Genomic DNA, 24,019 nt, shown 5'->3' with positions numbered 1-24,019 from the left:
GATATCAAATCCAAACTACTCCTCCTCCTCCTCCTCCTCCTCCTCCTCCTCCTCCTCCTCCTCCTCCTCCTCCTCCTCCTCCTCCTCTGAAGCAGATTTTGAGGGTGTTTGGGGCTGTCCGGGGAAGAAAAGGAAGTCCCTTAAGTGAAACGCCAGCATTGGATACAGACCTCTGACCAGATTTTGTCTTGTGTAGCAGTTAACTTGGTTTTACATTTTTCTTTCACTTTTGATATAATTTCCCGCTAGACATTTGCACGAAGGAAGTGTAATGGGTACAACCTGTGAACCTTTTTGGTGAGGGCAACCTTTCAGAAGCCGGCTCTGAAAACCTGGAAACCAGAAATGCATTGCGTGCCAGCCCTTGCCAGCTTTAACACAGACCGCTCTAGTTCCTTCCAAAGCCAGGAATAACCCCGCAGGGAAAAGTGCTGGGTCCCTTCCCACTTTTCTCTTTGTTTCTTGAAAGCTTGGAGAATTGTTAAAAGACAGAATGATAAGAAGAGCTAAGCAGGTAGCAAACAGAGCTAGAACCAAAATGGGGGCTGGGAAGTTGGGAGCTGCTTTCCTGCGGCAGCCCATGAGCCGTACACTGCAATGTCCTGCATATACAAATATAAATCTACATTGGAGTTACTACAGAGCAGGGATTCTGAAATCCTAATGTGGAGAAATGGTTGTTCCCGTTATTAAACAATTGGAAGGCAGAAACCACCCAGCGATGTACCAGTAGATCCTAGTTTACCTTCTGCTCAGTAGCAACTGCAGCAGTCACTATAGAAGGGATTCAGCAGAGTCACTAACAAGCACTTCACCGGTAATATTGTTCCATATTTACCAGGCCATTTAAAAAGGAGCGTGAGTGTGCAAGGCTACCTGTAGAGACTTTGGTCTCTGGGCCTTAGACAGGATTAAGGATCTCCCGTTCAGCTTTTCAAGATTCCTTCCACATAGGAAGAAACCAAAGGTGGCTTGGATTAGGAGCTGCATGTGTTTATTTCTCTTGAGAACAGGATAAGAAAAGTCCCAGGTACACTTGAGAACATTTCGTTCCCTCGGTGCTGTTGTCGCTCCATCTGGTGGTCAATTGAAGTAGAGCTGCATCCGGAACATTTCTTAGGAAAGAGCTGGAGCCAAGCTCTTGCGATTTTCTCTCTCTCTGGAAGGAAGGCAACAAAAAATAACAAACAAGCAAAAAATAGAGAGCAGTGTGCATCCTGACCTTGGGGGAGAGGGGATTATCTTAAAACCTATTGTACTAGGTTCACGCTTCATTTTATTTGCAAGTCTGTAATTAGTCTAATCTGTATTTCCTCTGCAGCAATCTAGAGAGCAGCTTTTCTGCTTTGCAAAACGTTTTCTTTTTATGGTTTTAGCCTTTTAACTCTTTTTGCAGCCAGGGTTTATGTAGCTGTTTGGTGAAGGGGGAGTCATTTTATCTCACTTCCCTTTCAGTGAGGGATTCTGAAGCAGTTTACAATATAAAAACATATATAAAGCGGGTACGTATCTAAAAAAACAGCCAAAACAATTGCATATAAGAAACCCCAATGAGAATATGTTTTTAATATTCGGTTGGAAGCCGCCCAGAGTGGCTGGGGAAACCCAGCCAGATGGGCGGGGTATAAATAATAAATTATTATTATTATTATTATCATTATTTAAAAAGCTGTTTAGAAATGACCCAGACAGCTTATGCAAATTTGTGCCGGCATCTAGGAGTTTTAAATTATGTTTCTGCCATTTTACTTTTTTATTTTTTACCCACCCCTCCTGAAACATCCTCACTACCGTGTTTCTCATATTATAAGACATGTCTTATATTTATTTTTTCCTCAAAAAAACACACTGTGGCTTATTTTCAAGGGATGTCTTATTTTTTTCCTCCTCCTCCTGCCGCGGCCGGCATTGCTGCTGCGCCCATCACTATGTCTTATTTTCGGGGTATGGTTTATATTCCTTGAATGCTTAAAAATCCTGCTATGGCTTATTTTATGGGTATGTCTTAAAATATGAGAAACAGGGTAGTGTATGGCTCTGTCTTGGGGAAAGTGACCAAGCTACATTGACTTGGGAGCAGTCAGTCCGCTGTGGTGGATTTGTAGAACAGTTGGCATATTGCAGCAACATGACTCCAGAGTAAACCTTGCCTCAACAAGCTTTTCTCCTGCACAGAGCGCCTCAGATTGGTGGCATGGGAAGGGAGGAGCCTCCGTGCTACAGATAGGGGACTTCTGTTAGGTTTGGCCCTGAAAGGGCGATGGAGAGGACAGAGAAGTCAAGTCCTTTTGACGCCTTCACTCAGATCCTTAAAGGTCTTTGACTAAACCAGGTCAGATTTCTGATTGTGTACAGGGAGCTATGTTATTGCATACTCCCTCACCTCCTTTTCTTTTGTAAAAAGGAGTGCAGGACAGATTTGTAAATATCCACTTGCCAGGTTGCCTGTGGTAAGATTTGCCACAATGGCAAGTAGGGAAGCTTTTGTAAATTGGGTACGTTTCTTTCCTCCCTGTCCCCTTCCCATTAATGTACAGTCGTACCCCGGCTTATGACCCGCTCGGGTTGCGAACAGTTCGGGTTACGAACTCCGCAAACCCGGAAGTGTTTTCGGCGCGCGCGCGTCCCGCATGCGAAAATCGCGCTTTGCGCATGTGCAGAAGCGCGCGCTTGGTTTGCGACCTTTTCGGGTTACGAACCGCGATCCGGAACGGATCGTGTTCGTAACCCGAGGTACTACTGTAATGTAAATTACCATCTGAGGACAAGTAGATTAGCAAATTTTATGGACGTTTGCAAGATTGCTACAGGATCAAGTGGGGAAACGGCACAAAAAATGTTGTGTATATCTAAAAGGTTTTTTTACCTTTATAAACTTTGATTATCTGCAAAGGATGACATGGGGCAATCCCTGCACACATCACAGACTCCTGAATGCCATGGAGAAAAGATTTATTTTTGTATTTGTGTGTGCGCAGTGTGTTTCAAAAAGTGCTAATCCAAGGAATTAGAAAGGCAAATACAGGGAAGGAAGCCAGAAATATATAGCTTCTTCTCTCACCACAGTACATACTTTCCAAACATGTTTGAAATAAGCAGACACCTAAAGTGGGAGCAAATTTCCTGCCAAGGGGCATCCATTTCTTGGTAAAGATCTGCCTAAATTAATCTTTTAAGTGACTTCTGTATTTGCTGCAAGTGTAGATTGTTTACAAAGGGATTTGGACTAATTTGAGTGCTCACCCCTTCAGCAGCTTATGTTTGGCCTGAAAGCTAATTACCCTTATTGTTTTAAATTGACGATTTCCAGCTCCGCTTTAATTAAAGGCAGGCTTGCCTTCTCCAGTTGAACAATTCAGGCCCATTAAGGTAAATTATGTTTTATTTTTATAATTAAGGCAATAGTCCAGGATTTTTATTTTGGAAGAAAACCTTAAGGACAGGAAGGCCTTTCCAAAAGAGAAACAATGAATGTGCCTGCGGCTTGTGTCATTCCATCCATATATATTGACTAGCAGGAATGCGTAGAGGAAATAATGCAAGAAGGAATGGGCTTAATAAAAAGCAGCACTTCTGAGCTCGTAATCTAACTGGGCTTGGATCAGCCACTTTTATAATTAATTCATAGTGTTTTCCCACTGCAAATTGGTGCCGTGTGGTGTTAAAATCATCTCTTCTTTTGCCTATATCAAGAGTAAAGGGACCCCTGACCATTAGGTCCAGTTGTGACCGACTCTGGGGTTGCAGTGCTCATCTCGTGTTATTGGCCGAGGGAGCCGGCGTACAGCTTCCAGGTCATGCGGCCAGCATGACAAAGCCGTTTCTGGTAAACCAGAGCAGCACACGGAAACACCGTTTACCTTCCCGCTGTAGCGGTACCTATTTATCTACTTGCACTTTTGGCGTGCTTTAGAACTGCTAGGTTGGCAGGAGCAGGGACTGAGCAATGGGAGCTCACCCCGTTGCGGGGATCAGAACCGCTGACCTCCTGATCGGCAAGCCCTAGACTCTGTGGTTTAACCCACAGCGCCACCCGCGTCCTATATCAAGAGTACCTGCATCCTTCTATTGGGCTCCCTTAAATTTCCCTAACGTTCCCAGTAAGATTTCCAGCTTTTCATAACCATATGCACTGTCCATACTTTTATGAGTTTTTTTCTACAGATAGGTCTGTGACACTTTTGGACATTGTCTGAGCAAATTCCAACTAGTTCAGTTCCACAAGTGCATGTTTGCGGAGCTGGGGGAGACCGGGCTGCAAAAAATAACAGCAAGAAGTATACTTTCCAAAAATGCCATGGAACCTGAACTAAGAAGGAACTTTATCTACAGGTTAACTATGGTACCTTATAAATCAGTAAAGATGGTGCAGTGGTACCTTGGTTCTCAAATTTAATCCGTTCCGGAAGTCCGTTCCAAAACCAAGGCACGCTTTCCCATAGAAATTAATGCAACATGGATTAATCTGCTCCAGACTTTCAAAAACAACCCTTAAACAGCAATTTAACATGAATTTTACTATCCAACAAGACCATTGGTCCATAAAATGAAAGCAATAAACAATGTACTGCAGTCACGCAGTCAGTATCTGAACTGGGTTCCATACAGTCACAAAAACAAAACGAAAAAGAACTGCAAAAACAAAAACGCAAAATAAATAGCAGACAGACCTCAGCGTAACACTCAAAATGGAAGCGTGGCACTCAAATCGGAAGTGTAACACTCAAAACGGAGCACGTTTGGCTTCTGGAAAAAGTTCGCAAACTGAACACTTACTTCCGGGTTTGCAGTGTTTGGGTTCCAAGTTCTTTGAGTACCAAAGCGTTTGAGAACCAAGGTAGCACTGTATAAAGCTAAGATGAGGAACTTCCTTCCCGGAGAGGTGTGCCTGGCACCTTCAGTTTATAACTTTGGGCAAATTCTGACGTCACATTTTTACCCTGGCTTTTGACACTTGAGATAGGTGTATGCCCCCCACTTTTTAAGTTATTCGGTGCAATCATTAAAGTAATCATCTTGACCTGCTGATGGCATGAATGGGCCAACCCCCCCCAAAAAATGTGCTGGCTTACAAAAGGCCTCCAAAGCTCTAGATATAGAGTGAGATCTACATATGCTGCTTTGCTCCTGTGACTACTTGTCCCACAACCTGAGGCCAGCTAAACTTCAAACAAACCCAGGATCTGCAACAGTTCCCAGAGAGGCTTGGCCCACCTGTGAGGTTGGTGGGGACAGGATGTTAAACACAGCACCTGGCCAGGAGCTGTTGCAAATGATCCACCCAGTTGCAATAGTATTGCAAAGCTGCTGGATTATTATTATCAGTTGTTATTGTTGCTGAATTTATATCCCACTGTTCCTCCTGAAGGAGCCCAGGTTGGCAAACAGTATGTGTCTTAGGTTTGCCAAGCCTCAGTTGCCTGTGCTGTTCTTTAGGCTAGTGGATCACACGATTGGTAGGTGTGATTTGTGGACTAGGACAAGCAACTATCAACCTCACTTCCCCATCTGCAAAAAGAAATGGGTAGGCTTGACCTACTTCACAGACTTGTTATGAGGGCAACCACAGCGAGGGCAAGGCACTTTGAAAATTAAAAATGCTGAGTAAGTGATGATCAGTAGGGAAAATAGATTTCAGAAGTCGCCAAATGCACCCTCAGCCCAAATGCATTTTTATAAAACGCTCTGTTAGCCTGTTCCATAAAGTCCCGCAAGGAAGACATGCGTCCTTCTTAATAACAGTGTCATGAACTGAACTGGTTGGGTAAGAACATCTAGCCAGAGGGGATGAGGTTCATTCTTTCCAACCACCGGATATTTCTAAGGGTGTCTTGCCAGCCCTTCAGCAAGGGAAGGCTGATCCTATGAACTCTCTGACAACTCCCTAAGCTCACAAAGACACATCCGCCTTTTGTCACCAAACCGATGGTTTGGCTCTGGTCTCTTGTCTGTGGACGGAGTGGTTAGGAAAAGTTGGAGCCTCTGGTTTTAAAAACAAAACCCACCTTTTGTGTGTGTGTGGGGGGGGGTGGAGTGGCACATTTTCTGTGACTATCTTCAGTACTTTATTTCTTGTAAATCCTTGTTTATGATTTTGGGATTTATTCAGGAAGCGTGAAGCAATGTCTAAGTTGAATTTCTCTGCTCTTCGTTTCTTCTTCAGATACATGCCTTTAGAATCGTTTCAGATATCTCTCAGGGCAAATCCTGACTAACTGTTTCATACGTTACTCAGGGTAAACACCGACTAAAGCAGCCTTCTCCATCCATGTTTTGGACTGAAATTCAATCCAGTCACTGGACTAAGGATGCATTCAACAGGGAACTGTGGGGAATTCTGACTCCCTATGATGCACATGCTTTGTCACATTCATGCCTTTTAAAACATAAAAATAAAAAACTCATTCACTTTTTATTTGCCCTGCAGTTTAGCAGAGCAACAGCAGCAAGAAAGCTGCCACATGGTCCCCTTAAAACTCATTTTGGTAATTTGTTGTTCTTGGCATCTTCTGTCTCAAGAGACTATGAAAGAGTACACCTTTGGGGGTGAAGTCAAACGGGGGAAGGTTGCAGTGCCTGCTGTGGCTGTAGAGACCGATACAGAAGAGACATGTTTTGTTGCAGATAGGGCAGATGAAGGTGTCGGGTTGTGGTGCTGCAGATACACCATGGGGTTTCTTCTCTGCGCCCTTCCCAGTGGTCATTCCTTCTAGGAAACAGGCTTTTATCCAGAGTACATTATTCTGTCAGTGCAAGGATACATGCTGGTGCAATGGAACTCTGCGTGCACCCTGAATCTGTTCTGGAGGTTCCCATATTTGGGGGAGTGTGCAGGGTACACGCATTAGGAGGAGATTCCATTGCGCAAGTGTGAATCCTTGTGCTGACAAAATGAATTAGGTGGCTGCGGCCCAAAGTTTTTTTTTAAATTTCCAGTTGCGTTTCTTCCATTTCAGTTCTAAATTGGCATTGTTACGGCAAGTAGCAAGCAGCCATAGCTTAGTGCAGGCATAGGCAAACTCGGCCCTCCAGATGTTTTGGGACTACAACCCCCATCATCCCTGACCACTGGTCCTATTAGCTAGGGATGATGGGAGTTGTAGTCCCAAAACATCTGGAGGGCTGAGTTTGCCTATGCCTGGCAGTGGCTGCACAATGTGACCCATGAATTAGCTCCCACTAAGAGCCTCTTTAGTAAAGGCAAATGAAGATCATTCGTGTGGTTACTTATTGCAGTAGCACAACCTCTCAGACCTTTCCCCCTCCTTTCCGGCCAATGTCATGCGATCGTTTTTCCGGGTTGCTCCCAGTCTTTTTCTCAGCTAGGATTCCATATCCATGGCAGGGTTCAGCCATGTGCAATACATAGTTTGGGGTGGAAAAGGCACTATTGTGCACCCGCAGCCGTCTCTGTTAGTCTTTCTGAGTGGTTGCAGTAGTGCACTGATGGGTCCAAAGAGTGCCTCTGTGCTTCTGGGACTTGAACAAGGCGTCTAAAACTGCAACTCTTTGGAATGACTGGATCATAGCTGCCAAGTTATCCCTTTTTTTAAGGGATTTTCCCTTATGCTGAATAGGCTTCCTCGCGAGAAAAGGGAAAACTTGGCAGCTATGGACTGGATAGGGTGAAGGTTGCACTTAGTGGCTTTGTGTTCCGGTCAAGTGTCTCCAATTTCAAAAGTGCAAAAACAATTTGCCCATGATAAGCTGATCACCACATGAGTGAGTCACCGGAGGGCTTTCTGCATCTCCGCTGGGATAATGTGTGTTATTTCATGGGGGTTGCGCAGGAAGCCCAACCCCATGAACAGCAAACATTTTAGTATTCTAAATAGCAAACGGGAAGGCAGGCATTCTGGCCTTGAACTACATTGGGGAAGATACCATGTTGGCCATAGTGATTGGTTGACTCCTGCCCACTTGAGGAACGGTGAATTTATTCAAAATTGCTAGGAGCGAAGTGCAAGGAGCCTAGCATTTGAGTGCACCAATTGCAGACTCTGGGGAGGGAGAAAGGAACAGGGAGTTGGGCTCTCTGTGGCTTTAGGGCCTTTACTTTCCACCAAGACTGGGCTACTGGATATATGTGGGCTGCATGTGAAGGCTGCTTGAAATTTCCTAAGTTCCCCTTGCAAGCATTAACTCACTTTCCCAGCTTGCACCACAAGGATACAGACCAGAAACTGATTCCCCTAACAGCCCTGCAATGTGGGGAAGTAGTAGTCACGTGAATCTGGCATCTGAGATAGATATATGGGGCACTTTTTTGTTTGCAGATCCACCAAGAAATGTCAGGGATCTGCAGGGAGTAGGGCAGTTTCACTCGTGAAGCTGAGAGGAGAGATACGCGAGAATTGGCTGCAGACCAGACCAAGAGGCTACTCTGCCCAGCGCTCTGTCTCCAGCAGCAACCAAATGCCCAGCAATGCCCAGATGCCGGCATCTTTTGTGTAAAATTCCTGTCTAAGAGCCCATGCGGAAAGGAAGGGCTGTAAATCAGTTTTAAGCATCTCTAAGCAGGAGCTAATTTCTGCCGTTAGTACTCCATCATTGATAATTGAGTTATGTGGCTGTGGAAAGGCATACAAGGAAGTTCTCTGACCACAGTTCAGCTGACAACTAGTAACGCAGGTCTAACAATAGATGTAATGTGCTGCTTTTTTAAGCGCTGCCATTGTAGCTAACTCTGCAATTCGTGCCTGTAAACAACTCAAGTACATGCAGACCTTGTACTTCCCCTTTAATTGAGTGCTTCAAGTGGCTGATTTTTTATTCTTCCAACAGCTATTACTATTATTTGGCGGTGGCTTTTATGTGAATGCCTTCTTCAGTGCTAAACATTTAGAGGGGGGGGGACCCAACCCCATAGTTTAACCTTTTAAACTCAGGATAAAGCACACGTCTGAATTGTACTGTTTTCTCACGAGCTGCCAAAAGAGAGATTTCTATCTTACAGAAGCTTCAGGGTAGAAATAGATTCACTGAACTTGGGAGTCCACTTATTGCCTAGACGAGAAGAAAAGGAACAGCATATGAGCGGAAGAAAGGGTGCTCATTTCATTTTAGTTTTTGTATAAAAGCATCCGAATGTAGCACAGGCGATCGGGTCTCTCTCGGGAGTGTTGTATTCAAAGGAGTAGCCCTGTCATTTAGGAAACAAAATGAGTCAATCAAACAACAAAGGATAAAAAAATGATCAAATGGTTCGCCAGAGGCTAAAATAAATGCACGAGAAAGAGTGACACATTGTATATTAGCAAGAAATCTGAGCTGGAAATTAGTTGAAGGTTGGGTTTTTTGTGATTTAACCAATGTGACTTTTAAAAAACAATTGTGAAAGAGATAAATGCCTGCTCTCTCAATTCCAGATGTGCAAAACGGGCATGAGAAAATTTTTAAGTTTTGATACAGAAGAAGTTTCAATTTCTTTGCAAGGTTTTTTTTTTAAAAAAATCTCCTTTATATTCATTGGCACCTATTGGTTACCATCAGAAAGTACAGCATCGTTATTACTGTCCTGCAGTCATGCTGGTGGTTTTCAAATTACATGACCTTATAACACTCCATCAAATTTCCTTTTAAAAAAGGAATAAAATTGGAGACACCAAATAAAATGTCTCCCCATGCCTTAGTCAACAGGGAAGGCCAGCGTCGATTGGAAAAACCTGAGTATCTCAATACAAAGAAGTGAATGTTTCCTTATTTAGTGACCTCACAACTGTTTTTAATTTAACCTTGCTGTAGGTACATGCCACTCTGGATTAATGCAATTCACTTTTCTTTATGGAGGCCACATTCCTCCACTTGAAAAATTGTAATCTTAACTGTTTCAGGGCTGCAGCATTCTGCAGTTAACTTTCTACTCCTTTTTTGTGATTGATATGAATAACAAACTTACAGAAATGTGTTGCATTCTTATGTTTTTTTTTGGTGGGGGGGAAATGCAATTCAATGAATGAGTTGGGAACCTTTCTGGTTATTTAAAAGAATGTACAGGTAGGTGTTTTTTTTTCCAGAGCAAGGTGCAGAACAGAATTCAATAATAAATGATGCGGGGTACAAATCAAATCATTTTGATGTGTGCAATTAATCCCGCTATACCTGGAGGTCTCAGAGCGATTCACAGAAAAGATCAACATAAAAACCACAGTATATATAATCAAAATAAAAACAACAACCCAATAACATACACACACCCCCAAAAGAGCCACATTTTAACAGGTTATAGGATGTCAATCAGATCAACCAAAGGCCTGGCTAAAAAGGAATGCTTTTGCCTGGTGCCAAAAGGTGAATAATAATAATAATAATAATAATAATAATAATAATAATTTATACCCCGCCCATCTGGCTGAGTTTCCCCAACCACTCTTTAACAATCAAGTGTTAAAAATAATACAGCATTAAATATTAAAAACTTCCCTAAACAGGATTGCCTTCAGATATCTATTAAAAATTGGATAACTGCTTATTTCCTTGACGTATGATGGGAGGGCATTCCACAGGACGGGCGCCACTACCGAGAAGGCCCTCTGCCTGGTTCCCTGTAACCTCACTTCTTGCAATGAGGGAACCGCCAGAAGGCCTTCGGCGCTGGATCTCAGTGTCCGGGCTGAACAATGGGGGTGGAGACGCTCCTTCAGGTATACAGGACCAAGGCCATTTAGGGCTTTAAAGGTCAGCACCAACACTTAATGAAGGCGCCAGGCGAACTTCCCTGGGGAGAGCATTCCACAGACGGGGAGCCACTGCAGAGAAGGCCCTGTTCTTACCTTGCCACCCTCCGGACCTCTCAAGGAGGAGGCACACAAAGAAGAGCCTCAGAAGATGATCTCAGGGTCTGGGTAGGTTCATATGGAAAGAGGCGGTCTTTGAGGTATTGTGGTCCTGAGTCATTTAAAGCTTTATAGGTCAAAACCAGGACTTGGAATTGGGCCCGGAAACTAATTGGTAGCCATTGTAGTCAGACCAGGATCGGTGTAATACGCTCAAATGTCTTGCTCCGGTGAGCAATCTGGTCGCTAGTGAATTTATCATCATGGGGACAGGTAGGGCAGAGAGAAGATCTCTTCTGCAGCATCCTCATCCTCCCCACCGAACCCAGTGGTAGAGACTGCTTCACCCAACACAGGGGTCTGCTTCTGCCTCTGCCTCAGCAGTGTCTCATCACCAGTTCCCACCCCACCCCCTTCCATAAGAGTACAGAGCACTATGGCACTTACAGTACATGGGAGAAAGTAATGATATCTCTTTGGATACCTGCTTAGCCAGAGCTGCCATGGAGACTCCCATCGGACACTGAGTTGGGAACTGGAGAACAGCAAATATGGGAAAGAAAAAGCAGGGGGGGATGAAGGAAAAGGAAGAGGTTATCTTGCTCTCTTTCTTTCAAGTATCCCTGACTCTCCAAGTTGCACACTAGGATAACGTGGAATGAAATCTCCGCAGTTCCCCCCCCCTTTGTATAAGGTCCCTCCAGTACTAATGAATCTTCTGCAGTACTTATGAAATAACATTTGTACGAGTTTTTCAGCGGAATATAAGAAAGGGACAAATGGAGTTTTTCTGTGCTGTGCTGTGCCCTTTAGTGAGACAAGGCCTCTTGGTCTCCTAACTGTTCTGTCCTAGCAATGCTAATAATAATAATAATTATAATAATAATAATTTATTATTTATACTCCGCCCATCTGGCTGGGTTTCCCCAGCCACTCTGGGCGGCTTCCAACAGAAAAATAAAACACAGTAATCTATTAAACATTAAAAGCCTCCCTGAACAGGGCTGCCTTCAAATGTCTTCTAAAAGTCTGGTAGTTGTTTTCCTCTTTGACATCTGTTGGGAGGGCGTTCCACAGGGCAGGCGCCACCACCGAGAAGGCCCTCTGCCTAGTTCCCTGCAACTTGGCTTCTCGCAACGAGGGAACCGCCAGAAGGCCCTCGGTGCTGGACCTCAGTGTCCGGGCAGAATGATGGAGGGGGAGACGCTCCTTCAGGCATTGCACTTTGCCTAGATATTTCGATGTTCTAACTCAACCAATGCCTGTTTTCTTAATTCTCAGCCATGTCAACCTATCTTCTCATTGTTAAGTCCGAACTTCCTGGGGCCATTGAAGGATTCCTTAGCGGAGACCACAGCGGGTAAGGAGAAACATAAAAGCATCCTGCGAGGGCAAGCAAAGGCATTTCTTCTCAAACATAGGGACCACGATGCTTCCCACTGTTCTGCAGGTGAAAGAGAGAGAGATTCCTGCACCTGTGCAATCCAGATGTGTGCTACTGTTCAAAAGTGTAATTCATTTCTGATTGCGCCCGTAGTGATTAATAGGAACCTGAAAATCATAACTTGCTGTCAGCATATTTGCACCTGCAGCTCACACAAAAATAGTTGTTTCTTCTTTGTGCCAAATGTGGGATACTTCTTCAGACAAGCTTACACAGTCAGCAGAACCAAGTGGCAACACATTTCTTGAATTGTAGATTTTCAGGCTACAAATAGAAGGTTTTCATGCACGAATACACACACACACACACACATCTCTGCACATAGAAAGTTGGAATATTGAGGAAACGGCCATGCTGAACACGGAAACCTTTCCGTGTTTAGAAAGTTTCTGAATAATTGTGGGTCATTAAAATATTCTTGCTTTTTCTGAAGTGGTGCTCTCCATGCAAAGCTTTAGCAAATTGATTCTGCTGGTTTTGTAAATTGTAGCTGAGCTGGGTTTTAACAGCAGCTTTACTGAAGCAAAGTCTCCCACTGCCCTGCCCTGTCTACTTGATTTGTCAGTATTCCATTGATCTAACCTCCCCCTTCCAACCCCCCCCCCCCTTCTAGAAAATTGGGTTTTCTAACTGGAGTCTGAGGCAACTCTGCCTTAGGCCATATTAATACCACACATGTGAAGTACTATGCTAAGACTTTAAACGATCATGGCTTTCCCCCAAAGAATTCTGGGAGCTGTAGTTTGTTAAAGGCGCTGAGAGTTGTTAGGCCCATCTTCCCCTCACAGAACTACAGTTCCCAGAGTTCCTTGTGAAGAGGGATTTATTGTTAAACCACTCTGGGAACTGTACCTCTCTGAGGAAAATAGAGGTCTCCTTTAGCGTAGTGCTTCAAATGAAATGGATGGTGTGAGTGTGGTTATAATCAGTTGCACTTTAGATGAATTTTGGAACTCCACTCAAAAGCAGCCAAACAGATTCCTTGGTCTTGCGGTGTCGTTCCCAAGTTGTAAATCATTCTTTTACACGTGTGACGTTTTCACAAGGTGCCTTAACTGCATAATTTTTGCACAAGAAAATACTTTAGAATATATTTTTTCACACAGTAGGATCCAGTTTTACCTTACTAAGACAGGCTAGTTCCCTATGGGTTTCTGTCACTTGTAAAATTCACTTTTTGCCTAAGAAATCCCACCAAACTTACAGCATGAGAATCAGGCCTCTGCCTGAGCCCTGAAACGTTTAAACTGCCGCTGTCATGTTACCATGTTAACATATTTTTTCTAACCACAAAGCAAAATCTGGCAGTTAGTGAAATTTTAAATATTTTTGTTTTCGCTGAGTAGTTATTGGACTTGTCTTTGGGAAACGTGCCAGTTTTCGTATTTGTTTTATAATTCCTCCAATTTGGCTGTGCAGCTGCATTCACTTCATCTTTAGATCTGACTCAAAACTTCTTCTTTTTTTAAAAAAATTGTGGTTCAGCTTGCTGAGAAAAATGTTCCAACATTTGAATAGCTTGTTCTTGTTTTGAATAGACTGGAGTTGCCCCTGCTCCTACAATAACTTCAGGGCGTCCTTTGCCCGTCTTTTCAATCTCTTGGTTTCAATGAATTCAAACTCTTAGCACGAAACATACTCCTTGAACTGTAGCTTAATGCACAATATTTTTAATAGACTTCCCCCCTCCAAAAAAGTGAAAAAGAATGTGTTTTTGATTATGGGTGGAGGCAGCAGGGGATCAGTTTTTAGATCTTAAGCGTTTGTTTCATTTTAATTATTCTCTCTCCCTGGTTTCTAGTCAAGTTTGGAAATAAAATAGGGCACAATCCACTAGCACTGGGTGATCTGTGCTGTAAAAACAATCGGGATATCCCCCCCCCCCTATTACCTTCGCTAGCTCTGGGTTTAAGCTCATTGGATTGGGACCAACAAGTCGGTTGTGCCCCAACCTAAGGTAGGTTGCAGCAGGCACACTCAGCATAGATGTTTTGAGACTACAATTCTCACCATCCCTGACCATTGGTCCTGCTAGCTAGGGATCATGGGAGTTGGAGGCCAAAAACACTGGAGTGCTGAGTTTGAGGAAGCCTGTTCTAGAACAAAGAGCAGTTATTGAGAGAGGGAGGCCTCCTGAACCTCTACTTATGAATGGTACCTCTACTTACGAATTTAATGCGTTCTGAACGCACATTTGTAAGTCGAAAAAAATTGTAAATCGAATCCCATAGGAATGCATTGGGAGAAAAAATTCGTAAGTCGAAGCAACCCTATCTAAAAATTCGTAAGTAGAAAAAAATCCTATCTAAACCGCATCCAAGATGGCGGACGGAGCTCCATTTGTAAGCAGAAACATTCGTAAGCAGAGTTATTCGTAAGTAGAGGTACCACTGTAGTTGTGTAAAAGAGCGGTTCCAAACTTTGTCTGCATGGTAACCCTCAAGTCCAAAATCACCTTGGGGGGGCGACCCATAGATCAATTGTCACATGAATTCCTGAGTGTTAAAATGTAAGACTCAAGTCTTGCTGGCATTCAGTTGCATGTGTCGACACACAGCGTTACAATATGCCAGGGAAACAAAAAGTTGCATCATATACCAGTTGCGGATTCCAAGCAATTATTTTGCATTTCCTTATAAAGCCTGCAGCCCACTTTTGGGTCACGACCCATAGGGTTGGGAAACACAGGCATAGAGTTTTGGCAGGGCTACCCTTTTTCCATCTCTCTCTGACGAGCTCTTCTTCCCAACTGCTAAAGGTGCAGGAGTTGGTCCCATGTTTAAGCTATTGTTTGAAAATAAGTCACTGTGTCTGGAAAAGTCGAACTATCCTTCTCTGTAGGATTTGTTTGCAGCTGCTGTACTGGAAAGAAAAGAGAGTCGTGTGGTGCTGGAGTCTCGGGTGGGTTATGTAAGTGGCTACCGGTGATGGGGCTTTTCATGGTGGTGCCCTAGTTTTGGAAGACCATTCCTCAATATTTGCCTAGTGGCTACACACTTCAGAACATTAAAACATTCTAAAAATGCCCCCCCATTGGGCTTCCCCACTTCACATTTTTATTCTGTTTGTTTTCTTTTACAGATAATGATTTTCATGGCTGTTTTTAGGGGCTTTTTAAAAAAATTGCAAGTCTCGGCACATGGATATAGAGAGATGAGATTAAAAAAATATTTTAAGCTAAGGAAACTTTGCTCCTACAGCTGGAAAGCTTTGTGTTTTTTTTTTAGAGCATGCAAGAGCGAGAACCACTTGCCCTCATCGGAGCCCTTGTGTTTCAATTACATTCGGTTCTGGGCATGCCTGCTCTGAGGACAGGCAATTCTGTTGCACCTGCATTGGTAGCGATTGGATATATTCAGTGCAGAGACGGGACAGAATCCATCTTCTACTGGAGGCTGAATTGAAACCAGACATAGTTTCTAATGTCCTGTAATCTGTTTCAGAATTAGAAAGAGAGACAGCAGGCAGCCTTCTTTGTTGATGATGCTTTGAGCTCACAGGAGTTAATCTATTTCTCGCAGCACACAGTTTGAGAATTTTTCCTCTGCTTTTCAAGGGACCTTAGACACACACCTCTTAGAGATCCGCATCTGCTTTGTTACCTGCCCACTCCAGCCAGGTTGGCACCGTGATGCTCTGGATAACTTCGTACTACACTTACAAACACGAGCCACACATAACACTGTTCAGGCTGCTTTCACCTATATGGAAAAAGAGCCACAGTTTCCAAACCCTGAACATTGACCCATCCCAAGGCTCCTGTAGCATGTGCCAGATTTGCAGAGGACAACTGGCTGTGCCAAAACCTGTGTAGTTCTATAATAAACTCTTTATTTGGGAGTCAACTGCAGCTGATGGCCAAGGAAAACACTTGGCCAGAAAGTGTTCAAGCCCTTGTAAAAATATTTAACCCCCCCCCAAAGGAGCCAAACCAAAACAACTTTGAAAATTGAAGGAGCCAAATTATTAACCTATAGTGAACTTTTTAGAGAGAATCTGCTTCATTTACGGCCATTTTGAAAGCAAGTTTGAGAACATAGACCCAACCTTGGGAGCTGCTACCTTCTCCAATAATACTGTTCTTTCCATAACAAATATTATTAAATTGCTGTATAAGCAAGAAGCATCTTTCCTGCTTTTGTCAACATCAGCCAAAGACTAAGTGCTGATAGGGCAGAATTCCCAATTGCCTAAATAACATTTTAAAAAGAGATTCTAGTTCCCAGGAGCCTTAAATTTTGTTAAGTTAATCTATGATGGAGTAGAACTTTCACATGCACCTCTTTGCAATGGATTTTTAAAGTAGAGGAAATGCTTAGAAATGGAAAATATACAATCCAACGCTGAATCTAAGGAGAGGCTTCAAAATGTGCAAGGAATTGCAATATTAGGGTAATGGTTATTGGGTTGTTTTTTTTGTAATACAATGGAACGACAGATTGGTTGGTTCATAATATTAAGAGGGTATGATATTTAATAATAGTTCATCAATATAAATTTGGTTTAAATATGCTTGACTGCTAATGACTATTTTAAGTTTTTAAAAAATATTAAAATAGAAAAAGTACACTTAGAAACAGTAAAGTGCATCTTTCATATATTTCAGGCAGGTGAGTGCAAGCCTTGTGCACAGGATTCATTTTTTGTTTCCTTGGTTGTGTCACATAGAGCCAAAGGGACTGCATGCATTATTTGTTTACATTATTTATATTCTATTGGCATTTTACAAATAATTCAAGAAAAATGCAGTAAAACGCAACAAAAAAAGCACAACAATTAAATTAAAACACTCAGCCCTGAGACCAAAGAAATGAAACCACAGAGCCAGATCAATATAAAATTTCATTGTTCATCTGTGCCAGGCAATCCAGCTGGCGTAAAGCCATTGTTGTTCCATAGATTCCGCGGGAGAATGATGGTTTTACTCCAGCTGGATTGCTTGTCAGTCACCCTTAAGGCTGCAATCCTAAACACACTTATCTCACGAGACCCACGAGAACATGAGAAGAGCCTCCTGGATCAAGCGAATGGCCCACCTAGTCCAGCATCCCATTCGCACAGCGGCCTACCAGATGCCCGTGGGAAACCTGCAAGCAGGACCCGAGCACGAGAGCCCTCCCTCCGGTGGTTTTCAGCAACTAGTATTCAGAAGCATTACTGCCCCTGACCAGGGAGGTAGAGCAGCTTGGTAGCCATCACTGCCTTGTGTAGGAGCGAGTTCCATGGGCTACCTTTGCACTGGGTCTTGGAGCACTTCCTTTTATCTGCCCCACATCTTCCAAAATTCAGCTTCACTGGATGTCCACGAGTTCTAGTTTTTTTGAGAGAGGGCAAATTGGGTTAGGATTGCACTTAAAAGTGTGTTGGGAAGAGTAGGCGTGTTTTCATGGTTGTTGTTGTTTAGTCGTTTAATCGTGTCTGACTCTTCATGATCTCCATGGTAGCAGATGAAAAATCATTTATCAGGATTCTGGGGAAATTGGGTCCTGTTATTGCAATACACACACCCCTCCTTTTATGTCTCTGTTCTTCATAGAAGGCAGTTTACAGAACACGAGGATCAGGAGATTGTGTGATCAAATAAATGTAGGCTCTGTTGGTTTAGCATAGTCCAGGGGTTCCCAACAAAATTTTCTCGAGGACCCCTCATCGAGCCGCTATTGTGACAAGGACCCCCATTAATTCCTAATCCTAAAATAAAAAAGTGAGAGCCAAATTAAGAGTCTTTTTATATTTTATATTTATACGTTTTTTACAGTTACAACAGAGTACTCCATCAGTATACAGTTAGTTTTAATTTTCAGTTCTTAATGAGATGAGTTAAATCTGTCCTTTGAGTCCATTATTTCTGAAATATTAGGTTTGTTTACAAACACTACTGTTTTGCAAAGAGGCAGCGCGCGCCAGGGAGGAGGGAGGGGAATGGAGAAGACAGGGTACCTGCAAATGAAGCCGACGCGCGCAAAGCATCTTGGGGAGGTGAGCGTTAGTAAAATGCGCGCGCTGCCTCTTTGCAAAACAGTAGTGTTTGTAAAGCGCCACCTAACGGCATACAGCAGAACTACTGCCTCATCTAATTCTAGTTTTGCGCTAGACTCTGCTCATGCAGGAAGCGGCCAAAACAAAAAATCTGTTATCATACGAAATATATTTAATATATTTTTTATTCTAATAGCATCTTGCGGACCCCTCTGGCATAGCTCGCGGACCCCTGGGGGTCCCCGGACCACCTGTTGGGAACCACTGGCATAGTCTTTTATGCATTACGAAGAGACCCAGGGGGTGCAAGGAGCAGGCAAGGCCACAAGCTGTTCATGAACTCGTAGGGGAGTAGGGTAGGCTTGGATAATGTTGGGAGAATACTCCATTTGCACCCCTGCTCCATTCCTCTTTTCACCAGTGGTTTCCTCTTGGCTGAGAGGTGCCAAAATGTGGACCTAGTTGCAGAGACTCCTGGCCTTAGGGGTTGTGTTGATAGGCTCTCTGCCAAGGTGCACATGTTGGGGGGTCATTGAGAAAGTAGGGCGACCACAACCGAAGCAGCTACACAAGTTGTAATTTGCCACTGGTGCCTATTGCCCTGTGTGTGTATATACATTACTTGCTCAGGCAGGTCAGATGTGTGTAAATATATGCCTCAGGTCAGTACTGCCCACCTAATTTCAACAACCAGTACAGACATGCCCATAAGTGTTACTGACACTCTTAAAATGGTAACATGATGCCCCTTCCTGTTTACGAGGTGCTAACCATGTTCTGGGCTAAATAAAACCAGAGACCAAAGGCCAAGGTGTTTATAGGGAACAACCATAAGGGATAATGCATAAGACACTCATCAATCAGCATTAGGGATTTTAGCAGAGAGGGCTCTTAATGTGGCGTTCAGAACATTCTTGGTGGCTCTGTAGCTCACAGTCAAAACAGCTCCTCCTGAGATTTTTTTGGCCCCCCCCCCTGGCAAGGCAGACCATACCTGTCATCAAGGTCCTTTGACTTGAGAGCTACATTGGTTAAAGTGCCGCCGCAATTGTCCTCACATTTGCCCTGGGTTCGACTTCTTGCAGTACAGTGGAACCTCGGTTTATGAACACCTCGGTTTACGAATTTTCAGTTTACGAACGCCATGGACCCATCTGGAACGGATTAATTCACTTTCCATTACTTTCAATGGGAAAGTTCACTTCAGTTTATGAATGCTTCAGTTTATGAACAGACTTCTGGAACCAATTACACCCATGCTTCGGGTTAAGTACGCTTCAGGTTGAGTACTCCGCGGACCCGTCTGGAACGGATTAACCCACTTTCCATTACTTTCAATGGGAAAGTTCGCTTCAGTTTATGAACGCTTCAGTTTAAGTACTCCGCGGACCGTCTGGAACAGATTAATCCACTTTCCATTACTTTCAATGGGAAAGTTTGCTTCAGTTTATGAACGCTTCAGTTTATGAACAGACTTCTGGAACCAATTGTGTTCATAAACCACTGTATACTGTACAGTGATACCTCAGTTTACGAACTTAAACTGTTCTGGAAGTCCGTTCTTAAACTGAAACTCTTCTTAAACCAAGGCACGCTTTCCCTACTGAGGCCTCCCACTGCCGGTGCCCTTCCACCGTTCGGCTTCCATTCGGCTTCCGAGGTAATGTTCGCTAACCGGAACACCTACTTCCGTGTTTGCGGAGTTCGAACACCGAATAGTTCGTTAACAGGGCTGTTCGTAGACCGAGGTACCACTAAAACTATATGTTGCTACGTGAAGCACATTTCCCTGATTAATTAGGCATGAGATTTTAATAACTTACCTTACTTGTGTTTACTTAGATGTAAATCCAGTTAAGTTCAATGGGATTTACTCCCAAGTAAATGTGTGTAGGGTTGCAAGCTAAGAATTATTTAACAGGGTAACAGCCCTTCTAACCTGTTCACAGTCTGGGAGTAGTAGGGTCACGTCTTTTTAAACTCTAAAATTCAGCCTTTAAAAGACCACTCTTTGGAAGTTATTAGGGAGACTGGAAGAAGGTGATTCTTGTTTTTTGATGCTTATTTATCCATGATTTGCATGTGAGGGCTCAGTGTTTAGTTAAATAGTGTTTGTCCTAAGGACATTGAAACCTCACTATCTTTTCCTTTTTTAAAAAAAAACCCCTAATTTTATTAAGACTTTTCAACATACAATAAACAAAACAGCAAATAGGAAAGAGAATGAAGAGAACACCAGGGAGACAGAGAGATAAGAATAATAACAGAAACCCTACTGTCTTTTCCGATAGCTCCTGGTATCTCGATGGAAGATTGCTTCTGCTTCTTACCTCAGTTTGCATTGTCTTCCCTCTAGCACTTCTTCCTAAAATTGGTAAGTAATTTTAAAGGGAGTATTATTGCTACCATAATTACTATTAGCAGTAGTGTTCTCTTTTAGTAGCAATTTAATTGAGGGGTTTAAAAAGAAAGCCTTAATGGGTGGTGTTTTTTTTTGTTTTTTGTTTTAAAGATTCGAGGAAAGATTGGGAGGGGAGGCAGGTTTATTTGCAACCTAGTCTGCCGTCCTCCAGCTTTGCCTAGTTAACCTATTACTTAGATTGCAGTAGTACTGTGTCTGCTCTACTAAAATAAAACCTTTACAACAGAACATTAAAGAGCTGCATTTACTTACAGCATGCCATTAGTGGTAAGCCAGTTCTAATTCTGCCCTACAAAACTACATAAATGATCTGTGACAGGCAAGTTGGAATGTTGTTATTCTGAATCTTAAGCCCCAGATACCGAGCCCCGTAATGCAAAACATACCTACAGCATGAAGCTCCTTTAGCCCTGCTCCAGGATCACTTTCCTTATAAATTGCCTCTTATTTTTACTGTTATTTTACAGGCTTTCTTGGCTACACAAGTAGTTTATCATTTTTCTTTATGGTGTACTTTGCTCTTGTGGTAAGTCTGAAAAAAACAACACACACACACAAAAAAAACCCCAACCCGACCCAGATCACAGCTTATGTTAAGTTTTCTTATTATTTTGATGGATCTCAGAGTTCCTTTGAAACGGATGTCTGTGCTTTAAAAGCTTGCCTCTAAAAACGAAGTGTTCCTTCTCCTCTCCTTTAAGTGTGGTGGTATGTATTTTCTTGCTTTTGGGGTAAGTTGGTTTGGCTGAAAAGTCACGAATGTGAAAAGATTTGCCATCGTTAATTGTTTGGACTGTAAAATGCAGTTAGAGTGTATTTGTTTTGCTGACAGGTCAATGAAAAATACTGGCCTGAGCACTTTCCCCTCCCCTTCTCCACGTGTGGAATGGATTTTTTTTTTTGTCCTTGCTTCCAACCACCATTTACTGCAACTCGTGCAGAAGAAAATGTCATATATTCCAAGTAAATTGAATGTACATGTTCGCTTAATAGTAAAAAAGCACAAGACGCAGCAAACCTCTTTTGAGCAATTTAATGTATATATTAATATAGCGAAAGCCTTATTCTTTCCATCTGAAAGCAATATTCCTCCTCCCCTTCTCTCTCTCTCTCTCTGAGCCAAGTAGGGCATTTCAGTGCTGATATTTGCAGCCATTGATTCCTATATGATATATGGAAAGCAGAGTACTGGAACACATTTGGTCTGGATTTGTTTTGCTAGTGGTTTCTGCAAATGAGGGAGTATTTGGAAGTGTTTTTAGCAGGCACAATCATTTTAGGCATGATTCCATCTCCGAGACGGCATGCATGGTGCCCACAAAACCGCTATCTGCGGTGGTAGGTCTTGCAGGTGCCGTAACATTTTTTTTTTAAAAAAAAGTTCTTAATCCATGTTGCAGCAGCGCATAGGTGAGCTTGCTGGTCCCTGGCCCATACATCCTGAGCATGTTAATGCCTTTGTGGCAGCACTGCGCACCAGAGGTACATTATGTCTAAATTGCTGCCAGATTTCATCAAGGAGATAGGTAAGTAAGTAATGGTGCTCTCCAGAAGGGAGCTGGAGAATTTATACAGCTCACATTTCATGGGCAGTCCACCAGCCCTTGCCCCATGGTTTCTAGAGAATTTCCAAAATGATCGTATTTATTTAGAAACATGAGAAAAGCCTGTGAGATCAGGCCAAAGGCTCATCTAGTCCCAATATCCTATTCTCACAGAGTCCAGCCAGATGCACATGGGAAGTCTGAAGGCAGGAACTGAGTGCAAAAGCACTTTCCCCACCTGTGGTTCCCAGAAACTGATATTCAGATGAATAACTGCCTTTAACAGTGGAGGTAGAACTTTAAAAAAGAAAGAAAGAAATTTAGTCCCTTTTTGATCGCAAGCTCTACAAAGCTGAGATTCCTGTATTGCAGGGGCTTGTACTAGATGACCCTTGGAGTCCCTTTCAGTTCTACAATTCTGATTCTATGGAAGTAGTTTACAATTGACCACACTTAAGTAATCGCAGTGCAATTTCAAAACCATATACAGTCATGCCTCTGGTTACGTTCGCTGCAGGTTGCGTACATCACGGGGTACGAACGCGCCGAACCCGGAAGTACCGGAACGGGTTGCTTCCGGGTTTGTCGATTCGCGCATGCGCAGAAGCGCCGAATGGCGTCATGCGCAGAATCGTGCGGCGAGCATGCGCAGATTCGGCACTTCAAGTTGCCCCACTGCTCAGGTTGCGAATGGGGCTCCAGAACGGATCCCGTTCGCATCCAGAGGTACCACTGTAATGTTAAATATTACTAACTGATGTAAAATCCCAGCATAACATACTAAGGCAAGATTTCCATTTTGTGAAGCCATAATCATATATAATTGTGAAGTTGGAAGGGACCCTGTGGGTCATCTAGTCCAACCACCTGCAATGCAGGAATTTTTTTGCCCTAGGTGGGGCTTGAGCCCATGACCCTCTAGTTAAGAGTCTCATGCTCTACCAACTGAGCTGTAACTGAGCAGAAATTTCTCAGATCCCCCCCCCATGTGTGATTTTTCTTTTGTGAATTCCAACTCCCCTGGAGAATTTCAGTCCTATCCGGAATTTCAGCAAAATGGTTTCCCGAATTTTGCCATCTGTGAATTTTGGGTGCAACTGTGGATCTAGTTTGCTCCTTCCTGCCCTCTCTTATTGCACTGATTTATTCATCTGCCAAGATGAACCAGCTACAGAGTTTTGTTCAACATTAAGTGAGCTAAAATTTCTCAGAAGACTCCTTTGAAGATAAAAACTTTTGAGAATTTTATAAAGGTAAAGGGACCCCTGACCATTAGGTCCAGTCGCGGATGACTCTGGGGTTGCGACGCTCATCTCGCTCTATTGGCCGAGGGAGCCGGCGTACAGCTTCCGGGTCATGTGGCCAGCATGACTAACCCGCTTCTGGCGAACCAGAGCAGCACACGGAAACGCCGTTTATCTTCCCACTGTAGCGTTCCCTATTTATCTACTTGCACTTTGACGTGCTATCAAACTGCTAGGTTGGCAGGAACTGGGACCGAGCAACGGGAGCTCACCCCATCGCGGGGATTCGAACCACCAACCTTCTGATCGGCAAGCCCTAGGCTCTGTGGTTTAACCCACAGCGCCACCCGCGTTCCCTACCAAATATTTGGCAAATTCCCCCTCCTCCAATTTCACTGCCCACAAATGGCATGGAGTATTTTATTTTATTATTGTATTTCACCAAATTCATATACCGCTTGATAGTAAAAACAAAGAAACATCAAAGCAGTTTACAAAAAGAATAAGCAATGAGATCATCAATAAAGGCAGTTAAAAGCAATTATTGTAAATATTCAAAAACAATTAAAATAAATGAATTCTGCGAGGCCACTGTGCCTTTTGAGCTGGGC

At 43.2% G+C, this 24,019-nt stretch overlaps 1 protein-coding gene and 2 long non-coding RNA genes across 6 annotated transcripts in view; 1 reads left to right on the top strand and 2 right to left on the bottom strand.

The window, feature by feature from the left end:
- SLC38A6 (solute carrier family 38 member 6) overlaps nucleotides 1-24,019 on the top strand; it is a 52,428-nt gene that overhangs the window by 14,507 nt on the left and 13,902 nt on the right. For 3 of the 4 annotated variants that reach the window (XM_035104289.3, XM_088674084.1, XM_088674089.1), the window contains 3 exons: nucleotides 12,057-12,135; nucleotides 20,490-20,572; nucleotides 21,088-21,146. The exons of the other annotated variant lie outside the window; for it this stretch is intronic. In XM_035104289.3, coding sequence (XP_034960180.3) covers nucleotides 12,057-12,135; nucleotides 20,490-20,572; nucleotides 21,088-21,146 — 221 coding nt within the window. The remainder of the gene's footprint in view (nucleotides 1-12,056; nucleotides 12,136-20,489; nucleotides 20,573-21,087; nucleotides 21,147-24,019) is intronic. 4 annotated transcript variants of the gene reach the window in all.
- LOC148687751 (uncharacterized) lies at nucleotides 9,034-11,326 on the bottom strand. The gene is made up of 2 exons (XR_015951051.1): nucleotides 11,260-11,326; nucleotides 9,034-9,142 (listed from the first exon to the last, which is right to left on the bottom strand). It is a non-coding gene; the product is annotated as an uncharacterized LOC148687751 (long non-coding RNA).
- On the bottom strand, nucleotides 17,391-21,145 carry LOC148687750 (uncharacterized). Its single transcript, XR_015951050.1, has 3 exons — nucleotides 21,007-21,145; nucleotides 20,475-20,563; nucleotides 17,391-17,530 (listed from the first exon to the last, which is right to left on the bottom strand). It is a non-coding gene; the product is annotated as an uncharacterized LOC148687750 (long non-coding RNA).

The sequence above is a fragment of the Zootoca vivipara genome, chromosome 1 (genome assembly GCF_965207765.1).
Source record: "Zootoca vivipara chromosome 1, rZooViv2.hap1.1, whole genome shotgun sequence".
NCBI lineage: Eukaryota > Metazoa > Chordata > Lepidosauria > Squamata > Lacertidae > Zootoca > Zootoca vivipara.
Note: the sequence above shows the minus strand (reverse complement) of the source record. Positions and strands in the feature narration are given on the sequence as shown.